Here is a 16862-nt window from a genome sequence, read left to right as displayed (position 1 = left end):
TGTTTTTGTGTTTGTCATGTGTATTCTAGACATTTTTCATTCATAGAAATAAAACAGCAAAATACAGATATTTTCCATTTACACACAAACATTAATGTTACAAATTAAGACCTTGTATAAAAATAAATCACCTGCTGTCTTCTTTTTCTTTTTTGAGCCAAATATAAGCAGAAAGTTTTTACACTCTTTTACGTATTTCCTGGACAGCAATTTATGGCCTGCGTGCTGCAAAACCACAGATATGCATCCTGATCCACTGATATGCATCCTGTGTGACACACTCCTTTTATGTAAGCAGCTTCTCTTGAGCTGTTCTGAGCAAAAAGATTAACACCAAGAAAAGCTACTGAACCTCTCAGACAACTGTTGTCGAAGCTGTGAGCTGCCAGATGTGAACAGGTGTGGTGGTAAAGTATGAATCATTTATGAATTAGCTCAAGAAAAATCCTCTAAATAAAATTACTTTTTTTTTTAATTTTGTCAACATGTAACAAAACTGTTAAAAAAATTTCTTAATAATTTCCGTATGGGTCAACATCAGTTTGACTGTATCAGGCTGATTCTCAAGGACGACGTCAGTAAGGACTGAATGAACTTCAGAGACCTTATCACTGCCAAAGACTGTATGGCAGTTTGTTTCAAATACTATAAATTTGTGTTTTTTATGTGTAATTTGCAGCCTAACATTACATTATATAAGCATTTAACAAGTGTATACCTTGTCAATTTGGATGGATTTTGATTGGCTGTCAGTGTGTCCATCATTCATTGATCGTTTGATACCATTGTCATTATAGTTATGGTCCACTTGAGTTTCAATAGTTTTTAGAACTGTATATTTATAGACATTGTTATAGTTATCATTCTTGGTGTGGACACCCCTTAAAGGCTGCCACAGCACAGACCTCAACGGACTGTGAAGACAGACTTATGATTCAGCTTCTGGTGAGTCTGCTGTTTGAAGTTTCTGTCACATCTGAGCTGTTTGTTATTTTGTTTTAGCTGTGAGAAAATAAACTGTAGCCAAGTGGTTGAACTATGCTGGAGTTACCAGGCCTCCTGACACTCCTGGAGTAAACTACAGGGTGTAGTTTACTCCAGTCTCTTTACAATTTAAAACATGTTAATCACATTTGGTCTATGTACTCAGTGGTTATCAAAGTTTTTAATCACAGTGCATTTGTGTATTTCAGGTACCCTGTTGATGAAATAGGTTCTGTTAAATAAACCCCTAAAAAATGGCAACTCCTCAAGAAAAGGCACAATGTGTATTGTGGATTATTGAAACAAAATCGGATACGCAGACTCAGCTAAACTACAGGATTAAGTATGGAAGACATCTACCGTCACGTCCTGATTTCAGTGCATAATTTAGGTGACTCTGAATCACCTGATATGTTTTATTTGTCTGAATGTCAAAACCCCAGTGACATCAGTTAAAATCCAAATGGAACATTGTTAAAACAAATATTAATTGTGGCAGACAAACGTATTTCCTTCCTCTGACCTGCATGTTGGTGAATAGGTTATCTGAGCCATGGAATCCTCCAGTGCAGTACTTGAGTTCCCTTCGGTTACTGTCAAGACAGAATAAAGATGTTATCTGAAGAGTTAAAATAAACACAGACACAGGGAGAAATGGAGGGAGGGAGGAAGTCACTGTCAACACCAATCTCATGACGTGTTTCCATCCTGTTTTGAAAGGGTGGTTCATCCCAAATAATCTCAGTTTCAAGGTCAGGCAAGTTTAATTCTATAAAAAGAGCAAGTCATACTGCATCACACTGCAGCTACATTCAAGTAAACTGACTGAATTCTACAGCCTGAAGCAATTATCCATGATTATATGGTTGCTATCCATCAAAGCAGTTGTACAGCTCCTCTCCGACATAACATGCTTCATTCATTATGAACGACTGCTAACACTAATTACTGCAACTGCTTCAACTTCTGTGTGGCCAGAGAATCTTTTTTTTTTTTTTAATTACCATACATTCACATGTACATGACATGACACATACTGTGCTTCACATAAGACTTTACAATTCCCAATCACGTACTCTAACAGATCTGATGCCTTACGCTGCGTATGAGCACAATCTAATCTTACTTTACACTGCCAATAAGTCTTTCAAGCATGCCCCTTTGAATCTGTGAAATGCAGCTGGTAAAACAGTTTTCAACACAGACAGACATCTGGCCTATTAAAGCAGCACCATGGCAACACAAGTGCAAGATTTAACAACATCTCAGACTTTTACCAAGCTTAAGATTATTAGGAATACAGCTCCTTTACACAGGTACAGGTGGTTTTGCATCCCTCCTGCGCTTAAAATTCTCCAACTTTGGGTCACTTCACTTTACTTTGTCACTTTTCTTGACCTCGCTACACTTCACTTAGTCACTTTGATTGATATTACTTCACTTAATGTCACTTCACTTTACCTTGCTTAACTTTACCTCGCTTCATGTTAACTTTATGTCACTTTGCTTTGCTTTACTTTATTTAATGTCACTCACTTTAAATTATTTTGTCACTTAGTCTCAACTTGTCTCTAACTCACTTCACTTTAAATCACTTTATTTCACTTTAAAGTTCACATGACCAGGGTCGGGGGAATATGGTAATAATGTTGACTTCACAGTCTCAGTAAATGGTCTTTTTGTCACGTAGCATGGTGACCAAAAAAAACCCCAAAGTGGCTAATTTTGTTTTTGCCTTTTCAGTCAGTTTGAGGGCTTGTTGTCCTTGCATGCCCCTCTGACAAAAACACTTCCACTCGCTTGTATGTCGGAAACACTGCATTTTCTGATTTAAAAATAATAAAGTAACATCAGCTTATCGACTTTCAGTTTGCTTTGTTTTCTATTTTTATGCTACAGTCTCCAAAATGTTCTGTTTATGCTTTTTTGAACCCTTTACAAGAACCAGAGGCAAAGTGACTGCATGCAATTAAATAATCTAAGTTCAACCTGGCTAGCTTTTGAGTTTTCAACCACAAGATCAACCAACCAGCTTGCTTAATGCGAGTGAATAAGGTGTGCATGATACATCATTGAGTTTTGTAGGTGTGTGTGTGTTTTTTAGCTTCTTTCTTCCATTCTTGACACACTCTTAACACAGTGAGAACTTAAAGACTGTTCAGTGACTTACAGCGCAGCCTGCCAGCCCTGCTTCATATACAGGTGTCCTCTCTCTATGCGCTTGTTGTTGGCAAAGTGAAACCTTTTGGGGAGGTTTTCTTTGAGGTACGGCCTCATTGGCTGGTCAGGGGTCCTGCACTTCAGAACAGACACAGCAGAGGAGAATCAACACACAGCAGAGGAAGAATGACATTGTTTGACATGAAGCCAAGCAAGCAGATAATCTTTCATTCTTCTTGTGAATACAAAAGTCACATTTGAAATACTTCGCATACCGACAAGTTCTTCACCAGGCCCTCATAGTCGACTGAGGAAAGACACAAAGGACAAGGTCAGTCACACTAGTGTCATATTATACTGACACTGAGTGATGCGACAAGGCGGGGATGAAGGGAGGTTGGGTGTTATCGACAGGAACTCACAGGAAAAGTAATTGTCTGGGAGGCGGGTGGGTCTGATGCGAGCAGCTGGGCCTTGGATGACACCAAAGTCAGCAGTGTTGGTTATGTAGTTTGACACATATGATGCCTTTTCACATGAAGCCTCCTCCATGCCTGTGAAAAAAAGGAAAATATGAATTTGTCTTCAGGTTTTATTAGGGATGCACCAGTACCACTTTTTTCCAGACCGAGTATGAGAGCAAATACTTATATTTGGGTACTTGCCAGTACTGATATGACTACTTAATAATGCCATTACAGTTCTTACAGCAACTAAAAACGTGTCTTATTTTCATTTATTATTGTTGATGTTTTTTGCTGCTATTGTAACCATGGTTGCTCTACACATTACATTTTTGGGTTATTTTTATGGATTATTTGGGTTATTTTTATTTTAAGATACTGTGCCAGAATACAATAATTATTTCTTTATCATTTAAAGCACTTCACCTCATATGTTAATTATATATTCAATTCCTACCTGCCATTGTTTATGAGGGACAGGTACGAGTGTGGTGCCATGTCCAAAAATAGTGTTTGTCCTGCTGTGAACTCAAGCTGTAGCCTGCTCATTGTCACAGGTTCGACTTCAGATTTATTACCTGAGCCATTCAACTAGCTTATGCCCAGCAGGACTTGTTGGATAGCAGCTGCACTCTACAGGTGCACTGTGAGTTTGTTTCGGTTTATAAATGGACTGTTAAACAGTTTTATTGATAGTTGCCAAAGTAGCTGCAGTCATTAGTGGATGACGTGAAGGACATCGAGTCTCTCCCTAATGACAGTGTGACCAAGAACACAGGGTGAACATGAGCAAACTCCTTGAACGTTGCATCGTGTTGGTACTCCAGATGTGTTATCAAAATGTTTGCGTTGCTTTTGTTGGGTATTGGAGGAGTTTTATGAGTACATGAGGACAGTATTGGGTTGATACCAAATGCTGGTATTGGTATCAGTGCCTGCCTAGTTTTTATCATAAATTGTCAATGTTTATGTTGAAAGACTTGACAAACATGATCATGATAGCTTGAAAAGTGCAAAGTGTGTGAAGCTTTACGCTTTTGTCCCATTCAGATGTTGTTTAACTTAAATGCTCCTCTCCTGTGGGGCCACAAGTGTTTATCTTGTCAGCAGTAAGCCTGAATATATGACGACTCCCTTGTAGTGCTTAAAATTTACAGCACATGTGTAGGTTTATATTTACAGTGTAACATTTGTTGACATCGTTTTGGGTGTGACATGTGAACACTGATGAATCTGTCTTGTGCTTCAGGACTAGCTGCAGATTAATAAGTAGCCCAGTACATCAGTCTTTGATGAGGATAACTGGGCATCGCCCTGAGCCACAGTTACTCCCATGCATTGATCTTTAATATACCTAATTACAAGACAAAACATCTGGTCTCCAGATGTCCAGAGAAACTTCTCATCACAAAATATCTTCCTAACACACCACTGAGAACAGTTTCTCCCAGTTTACTCTTACATTACAGACTCATTTCTCATCAGATCTCTGTCTGGCATGGACCTGTAGTTTTCTGCTGCAACAGGTGCAGTGACTCAACCAAGTCAAACATTTGACGATAATGTCTTACTACTGTGAAACCACAAAGAGTTGGGAAGGATGCACCAAGTTGTTTGTAAGCAAGCGAACAGCTTTAAATGAAAGACAAAAATAAAGACAAAATAGGGACAGATATTACAAAAAAAATCTCTACAGTCTGCTAATTTTCTCTCATTCAATTTAAAGAATTTGTTTCTTTTTTCTGTTAACATTGTTATTGATTGTTTTTGTCACTTTTTTCAGTAAAATGACACTATGTATTTTGATTTTTTGTTTATCTAAGCTCTATTTAACCAGGTAAAACCTGCTGAGACCAAGGGAGACCAGGCCAAGACAACAGTACAGAAAAGGCTACAGACAACCACAATAAAACACATTAACATGAAACTGTATAGCTGGTGAAGCAGGCATGGTGATATCAGCAAATGTCATATTGTTATAGAATTGATATGATATATTGTATCATGATGAAACTTGTGATTTACCCTCTTAGTAACAAGTACCAACCAATTCATTCAACATGGTATTAACAGAAGCAAAAGTGCACAGAAATGAAAGTTGGCTCCGTCTCCATTTTGACCTAAACTATTAATATAGATGAAAATAACAGCAGACGTCAGTCAGAACCCTGGGATTCCCCATTACAAATGTTTAGCCAGTTAGAGATTAGCTCATCAGCTTGGACACATTGAGACCTGAGAGGTAATACACAAACCAGCCCAACAGTTGCAGCAATAGTGCTACATTTCTTTCTGAAACCAAAACAAATTCCAACTGTTCAGTTGTATCATAGCTGTGTGGAGGGTGTTTGGTTATCTCACCATGGTCTGATATGATTATAATGTTGACACAGCGCTGAAGGTCTCTCTGTGTCAGGCCATCCATCATCATACCCAAAATCCTGTCCACATTTTCCAAGGCCTGAACAACCTGAAAGCACAAGAGCGGCATTTAAAACTCTAACAGAGTTAATGTGTCACTGCGGCAGGAGAAACTACACACCCATCATGACAAGACCTCAAGAGCAACTTGTCTCAGCAAATAAATAATTAGCACACACTAACCCTGTTTTCATTTTTAGGTTGTCAAATACATACAGATGTCTCATAGACCCTAAAAAGTGCCCTGTGTGTGTGTGTCAGTATGAGACACAGAGGGGTGTGACGAAGCAGCGTTGGTATTTGACAACCTGGTATGATAATGGGTTGCAATCTAATGATCTAAAATGGCTGTTTCACCACGGTTCATAACCTTGACTTTATTAAATGGGGTTTGGTTTAACCTTTGGGATTGGAGGCAAGACACTACACGAAAAATATCAACAAATGTCAACAATCAGTTTGACACTGGAAAGGTTCACTGTTAGATGAAAACAATCTAATTTAAGTTTCTCAAATGTGCAAATTTGCAACATTTCTTCATTAAACATTAACATTTTCTGTCTTCTTAGTGTATGTCTGTGGATAATTTTGCCCAGAATTAACTTTTTAACTGGTTCTGCTTGATGTTCTTTCTGGAAATCAACAACCATCGTATAATCCCAGGTTTCAGTGTTTATTCAGTTACTGACCTGACTGCTCCCTGGCCCATAACGATGTCCTGCTGAGTCAGGTTCGTCCAGGTACAAAGTGTAGAAGTCAGGTCTAAAATCACAAAGACAACAGTTAAATGTAATACACAGTGTTTTTGATGGTGACTCACAACATTATCTTTATAATGGTGATGAAGTACAAGTTATACCTTTGTCCCTGAGGTAAACTGAGCCATTCAAGCAGTGTCGACACTCTCTTTTCAAATGCAATGCCCCTGTGTACCAAAAAGACTTCATGTTATTCAACACGTCAATGCACCACCACCATGTGCAATTTGTCACGGATTTAAAAAGTATTTAATATAATGGCATCACTCTTACTTGTCGTATATCCTGTAGAAGTCTGGGAAGGTGCCATTGATGGCGACATCTGAGCCAGGCCAGAAGAAAGTTCCTGTTTTCAGTTTCTGTCGCACGGCAGTGACCCAGACCTGAGGAGAGGAGAGGAGAGGAGAGGAGAGGAGAGGAGAGGAGAGGAGAAGAGAAGAGAAGAGAAGAGAAGAGAAGAGAAGAGAAGAGAAGAGAGGAGAGGAGAGGAGAGGAGAGGAGAGACGTGACGTGATGTAAAAGGAAAGGAAAGGTCACCAAAAGATCAAAAAGAAAAGGAAACAAAAGGGAAGGAGATGAGAATATCATCTAACTTCATGATTAATTCAGACACAACATGATAGACTAATGCCTAATTCATTCACCTCAGTGTTTGGTCCATTAGGATAAAAGAGTAATCTCTCACAGCCCAGTCAAGACTGATGGAAATCTAACAGCATATTTTTATGCTAAATCAATACCTATTAGACTGATGTGCAGAGAGAAGTGTTTTATTTATGCAGCAGCCTTGTAAGCGTGTTTTGGCAGATGCACTTAGTTGTATTGGTTCATTACGAAAGAATGCATTCCAGGGAGTCATCGTTCATCTATCTCTCCTCCTGGAAAGCCAGATCGCCGCTGCATGGTGTATTTTCAGCCTGTCACGCAGGAGAGGAATGAGATTTAAGAGGCATCCCGTTTAAAATGGGAACCACAAAGCGTCTAAACAAGCACAACTCACTCACAAGCTGTCATTTAGCACGAGCAGAATCCATAATTATATCAAGAAGCTCATTATGGGGAGAGCTGAATCTGAGCAATGACACTCAGCGCTGTCAAAAAAAACAAGTGTCTTGTGCCGTACACAGACAACAAATTACAGCATGATCCGAGCATAATGCTTCATATTGTCTTACACAAGACAAGTGCCATCTTGGGTCATGTCAGGTTTTCCACAGAATCAGGGTATGTTCACAATTTACAGAACAATATTCCTGCTGTGACGGAAATGTTGCAAAAGCATTGCTCACAACTGTCCAGCTGAGACCTAGCTCAGCAAAAAATGTCCTAAAGTGTTCAAAATTGCTTTATTAGTTCCCTGCTTAGTTTTTTTTTTCAAGATTAATGTTTACTGACCAGTGAATTTCCACATTTCTATAACCCTGATTCCAAAAAAGCTGGGATGCTTTTTGAGCCACATTCAATTGTTACAGCAGGTGACAGTATCACAACTTGGTATGTAAAGGGCATCCTCAGAAGGCTCAGTTGGTTTCACAGTGTTGTGAAGGTGAAACCTAGTATATGGCTGGAACGTGTGCGGTCAGTGGTCAGTAAACACAGTTTGTCGCTGCATCTACAAATTCAAATTCAAACAGGTTTTGAAGCAACATATGTCACCATCTAGACAATGTACTTTTCAGGGACGTCCCCTCTTATTTCAGCAAGATGAAACCAAGACACCTTCTGCATGTATTACAACAGCATGGCTGCATCATAGTAAAAGCGTTCACGTACTCTTTTACCTAGACTGACCTGTCTGCAGTCCAGACCTGTCTGAATAGAACTTCAATAATTAGTGTCATCAGTTTCTAAACACTGACTGAGTGTTGTTTAAAGAAAAGGTGATGTATAACTGTGTGGAACAACTATTTTGGAACATGCTGCTGGCATCATTATTCAGATTGAGAGTATATTTACCAAACAACAGCTACAGTTAGATCAGTTTGATTTAAGTATCTTGTCTTCGTACTGTATACAATTGAATATGGGTGGAAAGGTTTTTGCAAATCATTGCATTGTTGCTATTTATGTTTTACACAACATCCTAACCTTTTTGAAATCCAAGCTGTATGCAGTATCGTGGTCACACAGATTCACTTACCGGCTCTCCTTGGTACCATTTTGGGTTGAATTTCTCGTCAGTTTTCAAGCTGAAGAAGGCGTTTCGGGTCACATCATACATCTTGTTGTCCACAATCCCATGAGACTCAGGATAAAGACCCTGCAGGAATCAGAGATAACAATCAGTTTGTTGTGTTGATACCATGGCTGCAGGGATTTAAAGTGATTACCTACACTCTCCTATCTTTCTAACCTAAATATTACTGCTAATCACAGCAGTTTATTCTGTAATTACAGGATCTGGTTTCAACCAAGAGGTGAAATCCATTCTGTTCTGCTGCTGTTCCTCTCCACAAGCACATGTAAGACATTAGGCCTAAATACTACTGTGAAGAGACCCTGACTCTGCAGGGAAAACCCCCAAAATTTACTGCTGAACTGTGGTCCACTAACAGCTGTTGAGAAAAGTAAGTACATTTACTTTAGTTGTATTCATATTGCATTTATATTAGTTGTATTTGATTTGAATATTTGCATTTCATTCAACTTTATTCATCTAGTCCTCCACATTTGAGAGGAAAATATGTACTTTTAACTCCACGACCTTTACCTGACAGCCATAGTTACAGGTAACATTCCAGGCTAAATTAACTAATACAATGGTTAGTTAAAGATTAAACCAATGGTATCTAACCTTTTTGTCTTTTGACCTCAAACAAAAAAGCAATGTCTACTCTGTGTCTCTTGTCATGTTTCAAATATTTATGAGCTGTTAGCAGTGCCATTAAAATGTCTTCTCAAAAGTTCTCACATGGTTGCATTTAAATAGCTGTTCAGCTCTCAAGGAAGTAAAACTCTAAAGCACAGATGACAGAATACTACAAAAGATGAATACAAGTTTGTTTCACAGAGCTTTTCTTCTTTTCTTTCCTATGATTTATCTTATGACCCCTCAGCTTTATCTTATGACCCTTTGAACTGGGCTCACCCCCTAGGCTATCTAGTGACTGCACTAATTTGAGGTGTTTGAGTATTTAGCAGTTCCCTCAAAGAGACACTGCTCCTCTTCTCAGATGGTTCCATTTAGAAGATCTGACAAAAAGAGCAAAGATTAAATTTAAGTGACAGTTTACTCCAGAGTCGATAACACATTTTTTTTCTCTTACCTGTAATGCTATGTATCCATCTAGATTGTTTTGTTGTGAGCTGACGAGTTTTGGAGTTATCAGTCATACAGATGTCTGCCTTCTCTAGAATAAAACAAAACTAGATGGCACTCAGTGCCTGCCAACCATATGACTGCGCAGAGGGAAATATGCATCTACTCATGGACAAGAGGTTACAGCTCAGCCAAAAAGGACAGCATTAACGTTTGCACAACGCTCTGTTCATTTCAATGAGAGCTGCTCAGAGGTGTGTGAAGCCAACTTAGGTGTTGGAGCATCTGCATTGTGTAGCCTGCAAAGCAAGCACAGTAGTGACTTCCTTTGGCTGAATGGCTAACTTCCAGTTTAGCCTCTGCTAACTTGAACAGGATAATATGACTGGATTTAATCACATGGCTCTTCTAGACTTCTACACTTTCCAAATGTTATCAGACCAAATGGATCAAATCCTGAAATTGAAACGAGTCATTTCGCAGAGGTTGTGATGCTTGTAGAGCAGCATGTGATGTCATTACACGGTTTGGCCTCTATGTTAAATTGGCTTCAAAACACGATGCTCTTCCTGGGGGCATACCTCTCATCCATGAGTAGATGCACTCTTCCTTCTGTGCAGCAATTAAGTTGTCGGGTGTAGTTTTGTAAAAAGAAAATAGTTCCGACATGAAACTGTTCACAGACACAGACACTGTTCAACAAGACACTAGCCAAGTGCCATCTAGTGTCATCTAGTTCCACTATATTCAAGGCAGGCATCTCTATGCTCAATATCTGCAAAACTCAGCAACTCACACAAAGACAATCTTTATGGATCAATAACACTACAGGTGAACTACAGAACTGTCCCTTTGAAGCCAGAATAATTTATATAAATCTGTGTAGCAGAACTCTGTTTTTGCTTCTGTTCCCTCCCATTAATCATATGAACTACCTCAATCTGAAACAGCTAAGCAGTAAAATGCTACTCATGCACTGCTCCTGCATAAATATACATGTAGAACACACTAACCTATTTCTGCAAAACAGTAATGAAAAAACTGTTGAATCTTTTCTCATCTTTGCATGAAATGTATTTATTTTTTGCATGAAATTATGATGAATGGTATTAATATGTGCAACAATGAGTACTAGTATCAACACCAGTATCAATAAAATCCTAAAGATACCCATCCCTAAATGCAATATAACATATATCACTTGCATAGGCAAGTGTCTGCTGAATGGCTACTTTTTTATGTTTAACTGTAAAGTAAAATTTTCTGAAAATACCTTTACGGAGGACTTTTACTTGTCGTGGACTATTTTTGAACCGCTGTATATCTAATTTAAAATAAAAATCAGTTCTTCCTCCACCACTGACAAAACAAGTCAGACAGTCTGACCAGCTGTGTCTGATAAATCAACCCCTGACCAGAAAACACTCACAGTCACAATGCTGTAGTGGTTGGGAAAGGTCTTTGTGGGATAGACAGGCCTCATGTATGATGTTGTTGTTCCGGCCTTTCCTGCAACACACAATGATGTTCTGTCACACCAGGACACACAGCAAACCATGAAGTGCTGTAGAGTCAACATATTGGTGACTTACGTAACTTGTTGATGACAGGAAGGCGGCTGCCGTGATCTTTCAGGTACTCCGCCCTGAACCCGTCCAGAGACACCAGGATGAGAGGAGGCCTGGAAAAACTGGGCGGCAAGACAGAGAGGAAGAATGATGCTGAGGAGGGTTTGTGAAATGGAATAATTACTCAGCAGGAGACACTGATATCTTTGGCAACAGCAGTGGTGATCAGTGTACAGTGGGCAGGTGTAGAGAGAATACAAAGCTGCTCTTTGACGAAGCAGGCAAATTACAGACCACACAAACACACACAGAGGAGGAGAACAGGAAGAGAAATGAGACTCTACTGGCAATAAATCAAAGTCCAGTTAGTCTCTGCAGATTTCTTTGTTCCCCACAGTGAGACTTGGTCCACTCCCATGTCAATGGCAGCACTACAACTATTAATATCGTAATTGCTACTTTACTCATGATTAGAGATACAGATATTGCATTGACATTGCAGCTACATAAGGCTGGGTACCGAAACGTAATACTGATAATAACTTAATAATATCAACCAGACGTATCGACTAGTGTCAAGTAACACAAGTTGGCATTAAAATGATGGGCCACACTGTTACAATTCTTTGATAATATATTTAAGTATCTATATTAAGACATGTTTTTATATTTAGGCTATAAGTGACTTATTTTTTAAACTCAGATGCATTAAGCAGTTTGGTGTGTTGTGTTGAATATTGCTGTGGTATATGCACTGAAACTCATGTATTGGCACCAGTATGGAAAATGATCAAACAACACCCAGTGCAACAGTGCTTTGCACTTAAGTAGTATAAATAGACTATTTGCCTGTTTGGGGCTGCAGAACAAGCTGAAAATACTTACATATTATCTTCTCAAGTATGCAAGCAGTTTGTGAAATAGTCATGAAATGTAGATTCTTGTACATGGACACGAATTGTCAATATTTTTTCATGACAGTGAGCACAATGTCCAAAGTAATACAGATGAACAGAGTGTTGGGACCGAGAAAGACCTTGTACGTACTTGCCAACCCTGAGACCTCAAAAATAGGAAGCATTTCAGTAGCCTGCAGATGACCGAAAACTGACACTTTTGAACTAAAAACACAACGGGACCACAGCATTTAGCCTCACCTAGTCCAATTCCAAATTTGAGCAAATAACACAGAAAATGAACACTTTACAAATGTCTGTAGGATGTGGTAGTGGAAGTTTTTAAACTGTGTATAAATTGGAAGATAACCCTCAGTTTCAACTTGATTTTATAAGCTTTGAGCATTACAAAGTTAAAGCACATCATTGCACGGCAGTGGTTTGTGCTATGGCTTGATCTTGGTAATTTTTGTTTTTTTCTGAAATAATTCTGTTAGTGTGTGCAAATAGAAATAATTTATGCTTTCTAAAGAAAACTAGTATTTTTAGAAATGCTATGTTGAAAATTCCTTGCTCTGTTAAAAAAGCACTTGGAAAAATTTTGAAAAAAACTTTTTTTCATATTGGGCTAATAATTTTGTCCTCAACTATAGAAAAAATGTGTCCATTTCCTTTAAAAGTTTCCATAAAACATAGAAATTCTTCTTTCCAAAACATCTGGAATTTGCTTGAGTATTTCTTTCTTTTACACTCTCCATTTCTCTCTGTGTCTCACTCACTAAGGAGGACAGGCATGTTGTACAGCGTCAGAAACAGGTTGTGATAATGAAACGGACAAAAAGGTGTGAAAAATTCAGAAACAGAAATCAAGAGAAATTCGTGTGTATTGTGCCCCCAGGTAGGAAAATGGGAGATGGCAGTGAAAAACGGGAGTATCCCAGGGAAATTTATAGGGTTGGCACGACTGTCTTGGCATGAGGAGGTGGGGTGGATGGATAGGTCACACAAAAACACAAGACTTTCAGGACACTGAAGTTCAGTCCCTGTGTGATATCGATGGTCAACAAGGATGAACAATTTGAATGTCATGCTAAGTGTCACGAAAAAAAATTGGAAAACTGTCCATGTTCATGTAATCTGTTAATAAATAGTGGAAAATGTATCTGAAAATGTCCTTTTTTATTTTCCTTTTCTTCAGCTTTCTTGTTTGCTTTTTCATTTTATATACTTTGTAGTTCAGGTCTACAAGGTTTTTTAAATTTCAAGTGTAAATTCGTCAGGCCCTAGGGGTTCGCCATTTTGAATGGCTTTTATGGGCTCTTGGATCACAACAAAATTATATCCGTCTGCCAAGGTTTCCTTTTGTTTTTTTTCAGTAACCATTCATAAGATATTTTGATCTTTGCAAAAACAAAATTTGTATTAAAAAAAATTAACAAGTATAAAAATGTTTGCAATCAGCATTTTCCAGAGGAGCTTCTTCTTTGCGTGTGGAGATTAAACCGCACATTAAAATATACAGCACATAAAAGTGTGGTGTGCCAACAGAAACAATATAAACAAACCAAAGGGAATGATTTACTTTGATATAAAAAAAATAAAAAAATACAGACAACATTCATTTATTTAAAGATGTTTTCAAACCAAAAATATCTTCATTTGGAGCCACAGGTTTTCTTTTCCACAGTCTAATGAGTCTGTCTGGGGTTACTCCCTTACCAAAGCAGTAACACACACACACACACACACACACACACACACACACACACACACACACACACGTGACCACACACTCACACACCACCACTCACCAACGCATGTCTGATTAGTCATTAGTCTAGTTTCCATAGAGACGGTTATTTTTTTTCCACTTTTCCAACACCATCTTAAAAAACAAGAGTCATGTGTTTGGGTTATTTACACGCTTCTAAAAAAAACCTTAGATGAACAGACTAGTCACAGTTTATTGCCCACTAAGAACTGCCTACTGGGAACAAAGGGCCCAAGTCAACAACTCAGGATAACCGTGGGCGATATGGCTGAAAAGCTTCATTCTCACCACCAAAACATGCTGAAAGATGTTGGGAAAGGAACAGAAGAGGAGACTGTGTGATGTAAACTACGCCAGCTGAGATCTGAGGTGTAATTTTCTATTAAAACCACATCAGTTCTCACATTGCAACATCAAAACAAGACTTTTGTATTACCCAGGTGGACACTTTGGCTGTTGAATTTCGATATCAGCCTCCTGCAGCCAGACCTCCCCTCCTGATGGAAAAGAAGAGTGTTGTCAGTGAAAAGACATATATTTCCAGTTGCATACATTATATTAGAGCTACCTGAGCTAATGTGACCACATCACATGATAGTGACATCAATGATGACCACACAAAGAAAATAAAAGACTGATGACATGGACTTGAAAAATTAGTTCATATTATTCCCAAGTTTTAAAGTACTTTGCTTTGATTAATATGGTTTGCCCACATTAAAGATTAACAAACGACTCTGAAAAGGGGCTGGAAGCACATCTAGTCTTTCTCCCTTCCTGGGAAATTTTGAATCTGGCCTCGCGCCCGCCTCACCACTGCTGCTTGGCTAGGTTGAATGGTGAAAGAGCAGTGTGCATCATGATGGCTGGTGTTAGCTTTAGAGGAAACATTAGAGAGATTCAGCCATACATGTCTGAGTCTCAATCAGACCCGGAATCAGATGAGGAGTCTGTTGTGCACCAAAATCAGCAACTAGCAGATGTATCAGAATCGTAAGTGGAGTAAACATCTTTTATATGTTTATGCTGTAGTTGACACAGCTAATGTTAACTGTTGCTCTCTGTACTGACAAGTCCAGCTTGCAGTGGAGGTTTCACATTTCTTTGTCAGCATCCAAATCACCAAAAATCGCAGTTGCATTTTTTTGCTAAAAGAAAAAACGTGCGACGAAATAGCATCATAATGAAGTACTGTAGTGCTGCAGAGATGTCCTGGCCTAAATATCTTATATTTTTCGTGTTTTTAAATGTTGCACCATCATGATTTTGATCATTTTTTCAGTGAAAATGAAAATTGTGAGACAAAAATTATCATTCCCACTAATCAGATCACGTATCCCAATAGCAGTCAAAACAATCACAGTATGGCATCTCAGATAGTCAGTATAGTCAAGGTCAGACATTTTAAGGGACATAAACATAAGAAAAACACATTTTTGAGTGGAGCAGATCTATAAATATTTCTTCACCAGTAAATACTCATGATTAAATAAACAACAATCAGTGTTTAAGGGAAACTACAACCACTAATCCTGCTAGATCCCTCACCCACATCATGTCAAAAAGTGCACAGTGGAGTGAGGGACCAATGACTGTGGGAGGCGAGGCCTTCTGGCTACACTGTGATGTGAAGTTTCAGGGGACATGGGGACAAGAGTGTGGAAAAATATCGATGTGCTTGAGTATTGCAATATTTTGATATGTAATCCTGTATCGATTCTCAAAATGCTGTATTGTGATATCATGATACATGCAAAATTTTGGCAGTGGCAATGGTTCACTTTGTGGTGCATTTAAAGTCATGACTGCAGGATGGCATTGTTATCCATCTTCACTGTTCTGACTGCATAAAAAAGTAAAGCTTTACCTCATATTTTATGCATGTGGTGGTATGTTCTTAAACTGTCACAGTTTTCCTAAAATTTAAATTAAAAAAAAATAGCAATACCACTAAAGAGATATAAATCTTGTCCACTGAAGACATTGTTTTTTTCAGCAAGCATTTATCTTGCTTGTTAATGCCAATGCAAACAGTAGCTACGTTTGAGAGACACCAACTGGGGCTACAGTTAGCCAATGTTCTGCGTCAGGGAGGTGAACATGAGTAAAAGACTTACGTCTTGCTTATTTCACCACAGTTCAGAAGGAACAATAGAAATCTGCTGAATCAAACTTTAAAATCCAAGCTGGCGCAGCTATTTTTCCACAAAAAAAGCAGTTTTAGACACAATATGTATTTTGTCAGGGAAACTGTCTGTATTAACACCATATGACAACAAAAATGTGATTATGTGTGTAGCACAAAAAAAACAAACATTTTTTGTCATTTAATCTGCTTTATCAGGCCTGTCTGGTTGTGATTTGATCATATTTGTTTGGCTGATCAGTACTGGAAACTTGAGGAAATCCCCCCCCCATCTGTGATTACATTTGGTGCATGGAACTACATGACATCACCTTTTTCCACTTGAGGCCCATTCATTTCAAACCAGTGGGAAAAGCAGGGACAAAAACAGAGAAACAAAAACATCACGTGAAATAACCCTGTTTAAACTGAGAGAATTGTATGTTCATGATCCCA

General features: G+C 38.5%; 1 protein-coding gene across 1 annotated transcript in view; it reads right to left on the bottom strand.

Moving 5' to 3' along the window:
* enpp1 (ectonucleotide pyrophosphatase/phosphodiesterase 1) overlaps nt 1–16862 on the bottom strand; it is a 45701-nt gene that overhangs the window by 14880 nt on the left and 13959 nt on the right. Inside the window, exons 3-14 of the mRNA XM_084736757.1 lie at nt 14718–14778; nt 11639–11736; nt 11476–11555; nt 8928–9047; nt 7061–7170; nt 6889–6954; nt 6719–6791; nt 5970–6078; nt 3567–3698; nt 3420–3451; nt 3155–3282; nt 1508–1577 (exon numbers count right to left, since the gene is read on the bottom strand). Of these exons, the coding sequence (XP_084592883.1) occupies nt 1508–1577; nt 3155–3282; nt 3420–3451; nt 3567–3698; nt 5970–6078; nt 6719–6791; nt 6889–6954; nt 7061–7170; nt 8928–9047; nt 11476–11555; nt 11639–11736; nt 14718–14778 (1079 nt within the window). The remainder of the gene's footprint in view (nt 1–1507; nt 1578–3154; nt 3283–3419; nt 3452–3566; nt 3699–5969; nt 6079–6718; nt 6792–6888; nt 6955–7060; nt 7171–8927; nt 9048–11475; nt 11556–11638; nt 11737–14717; nt 14779–16862) is intronic.

Source organism: Lutjanus erythropterus, chromosome 15 (genome assembly GCF_056507025.1).
Source record: "Lutjanus erythropterus isolate fLutEry1 chromosome 15, fLutEry1.hap2, whole genome shotgun sequence".
Classification (NCBI taxonomy): domain Eukaryota; kingdom Metazoa; phylum Chordata; class Actinopteri; order Lutjaniformes; family Lutjanidae; genus Lutjanus; species Lutjanus erythropterus.
This window is presented reverse-complemented; position numbering and strand designations above follow the sequence as displayed.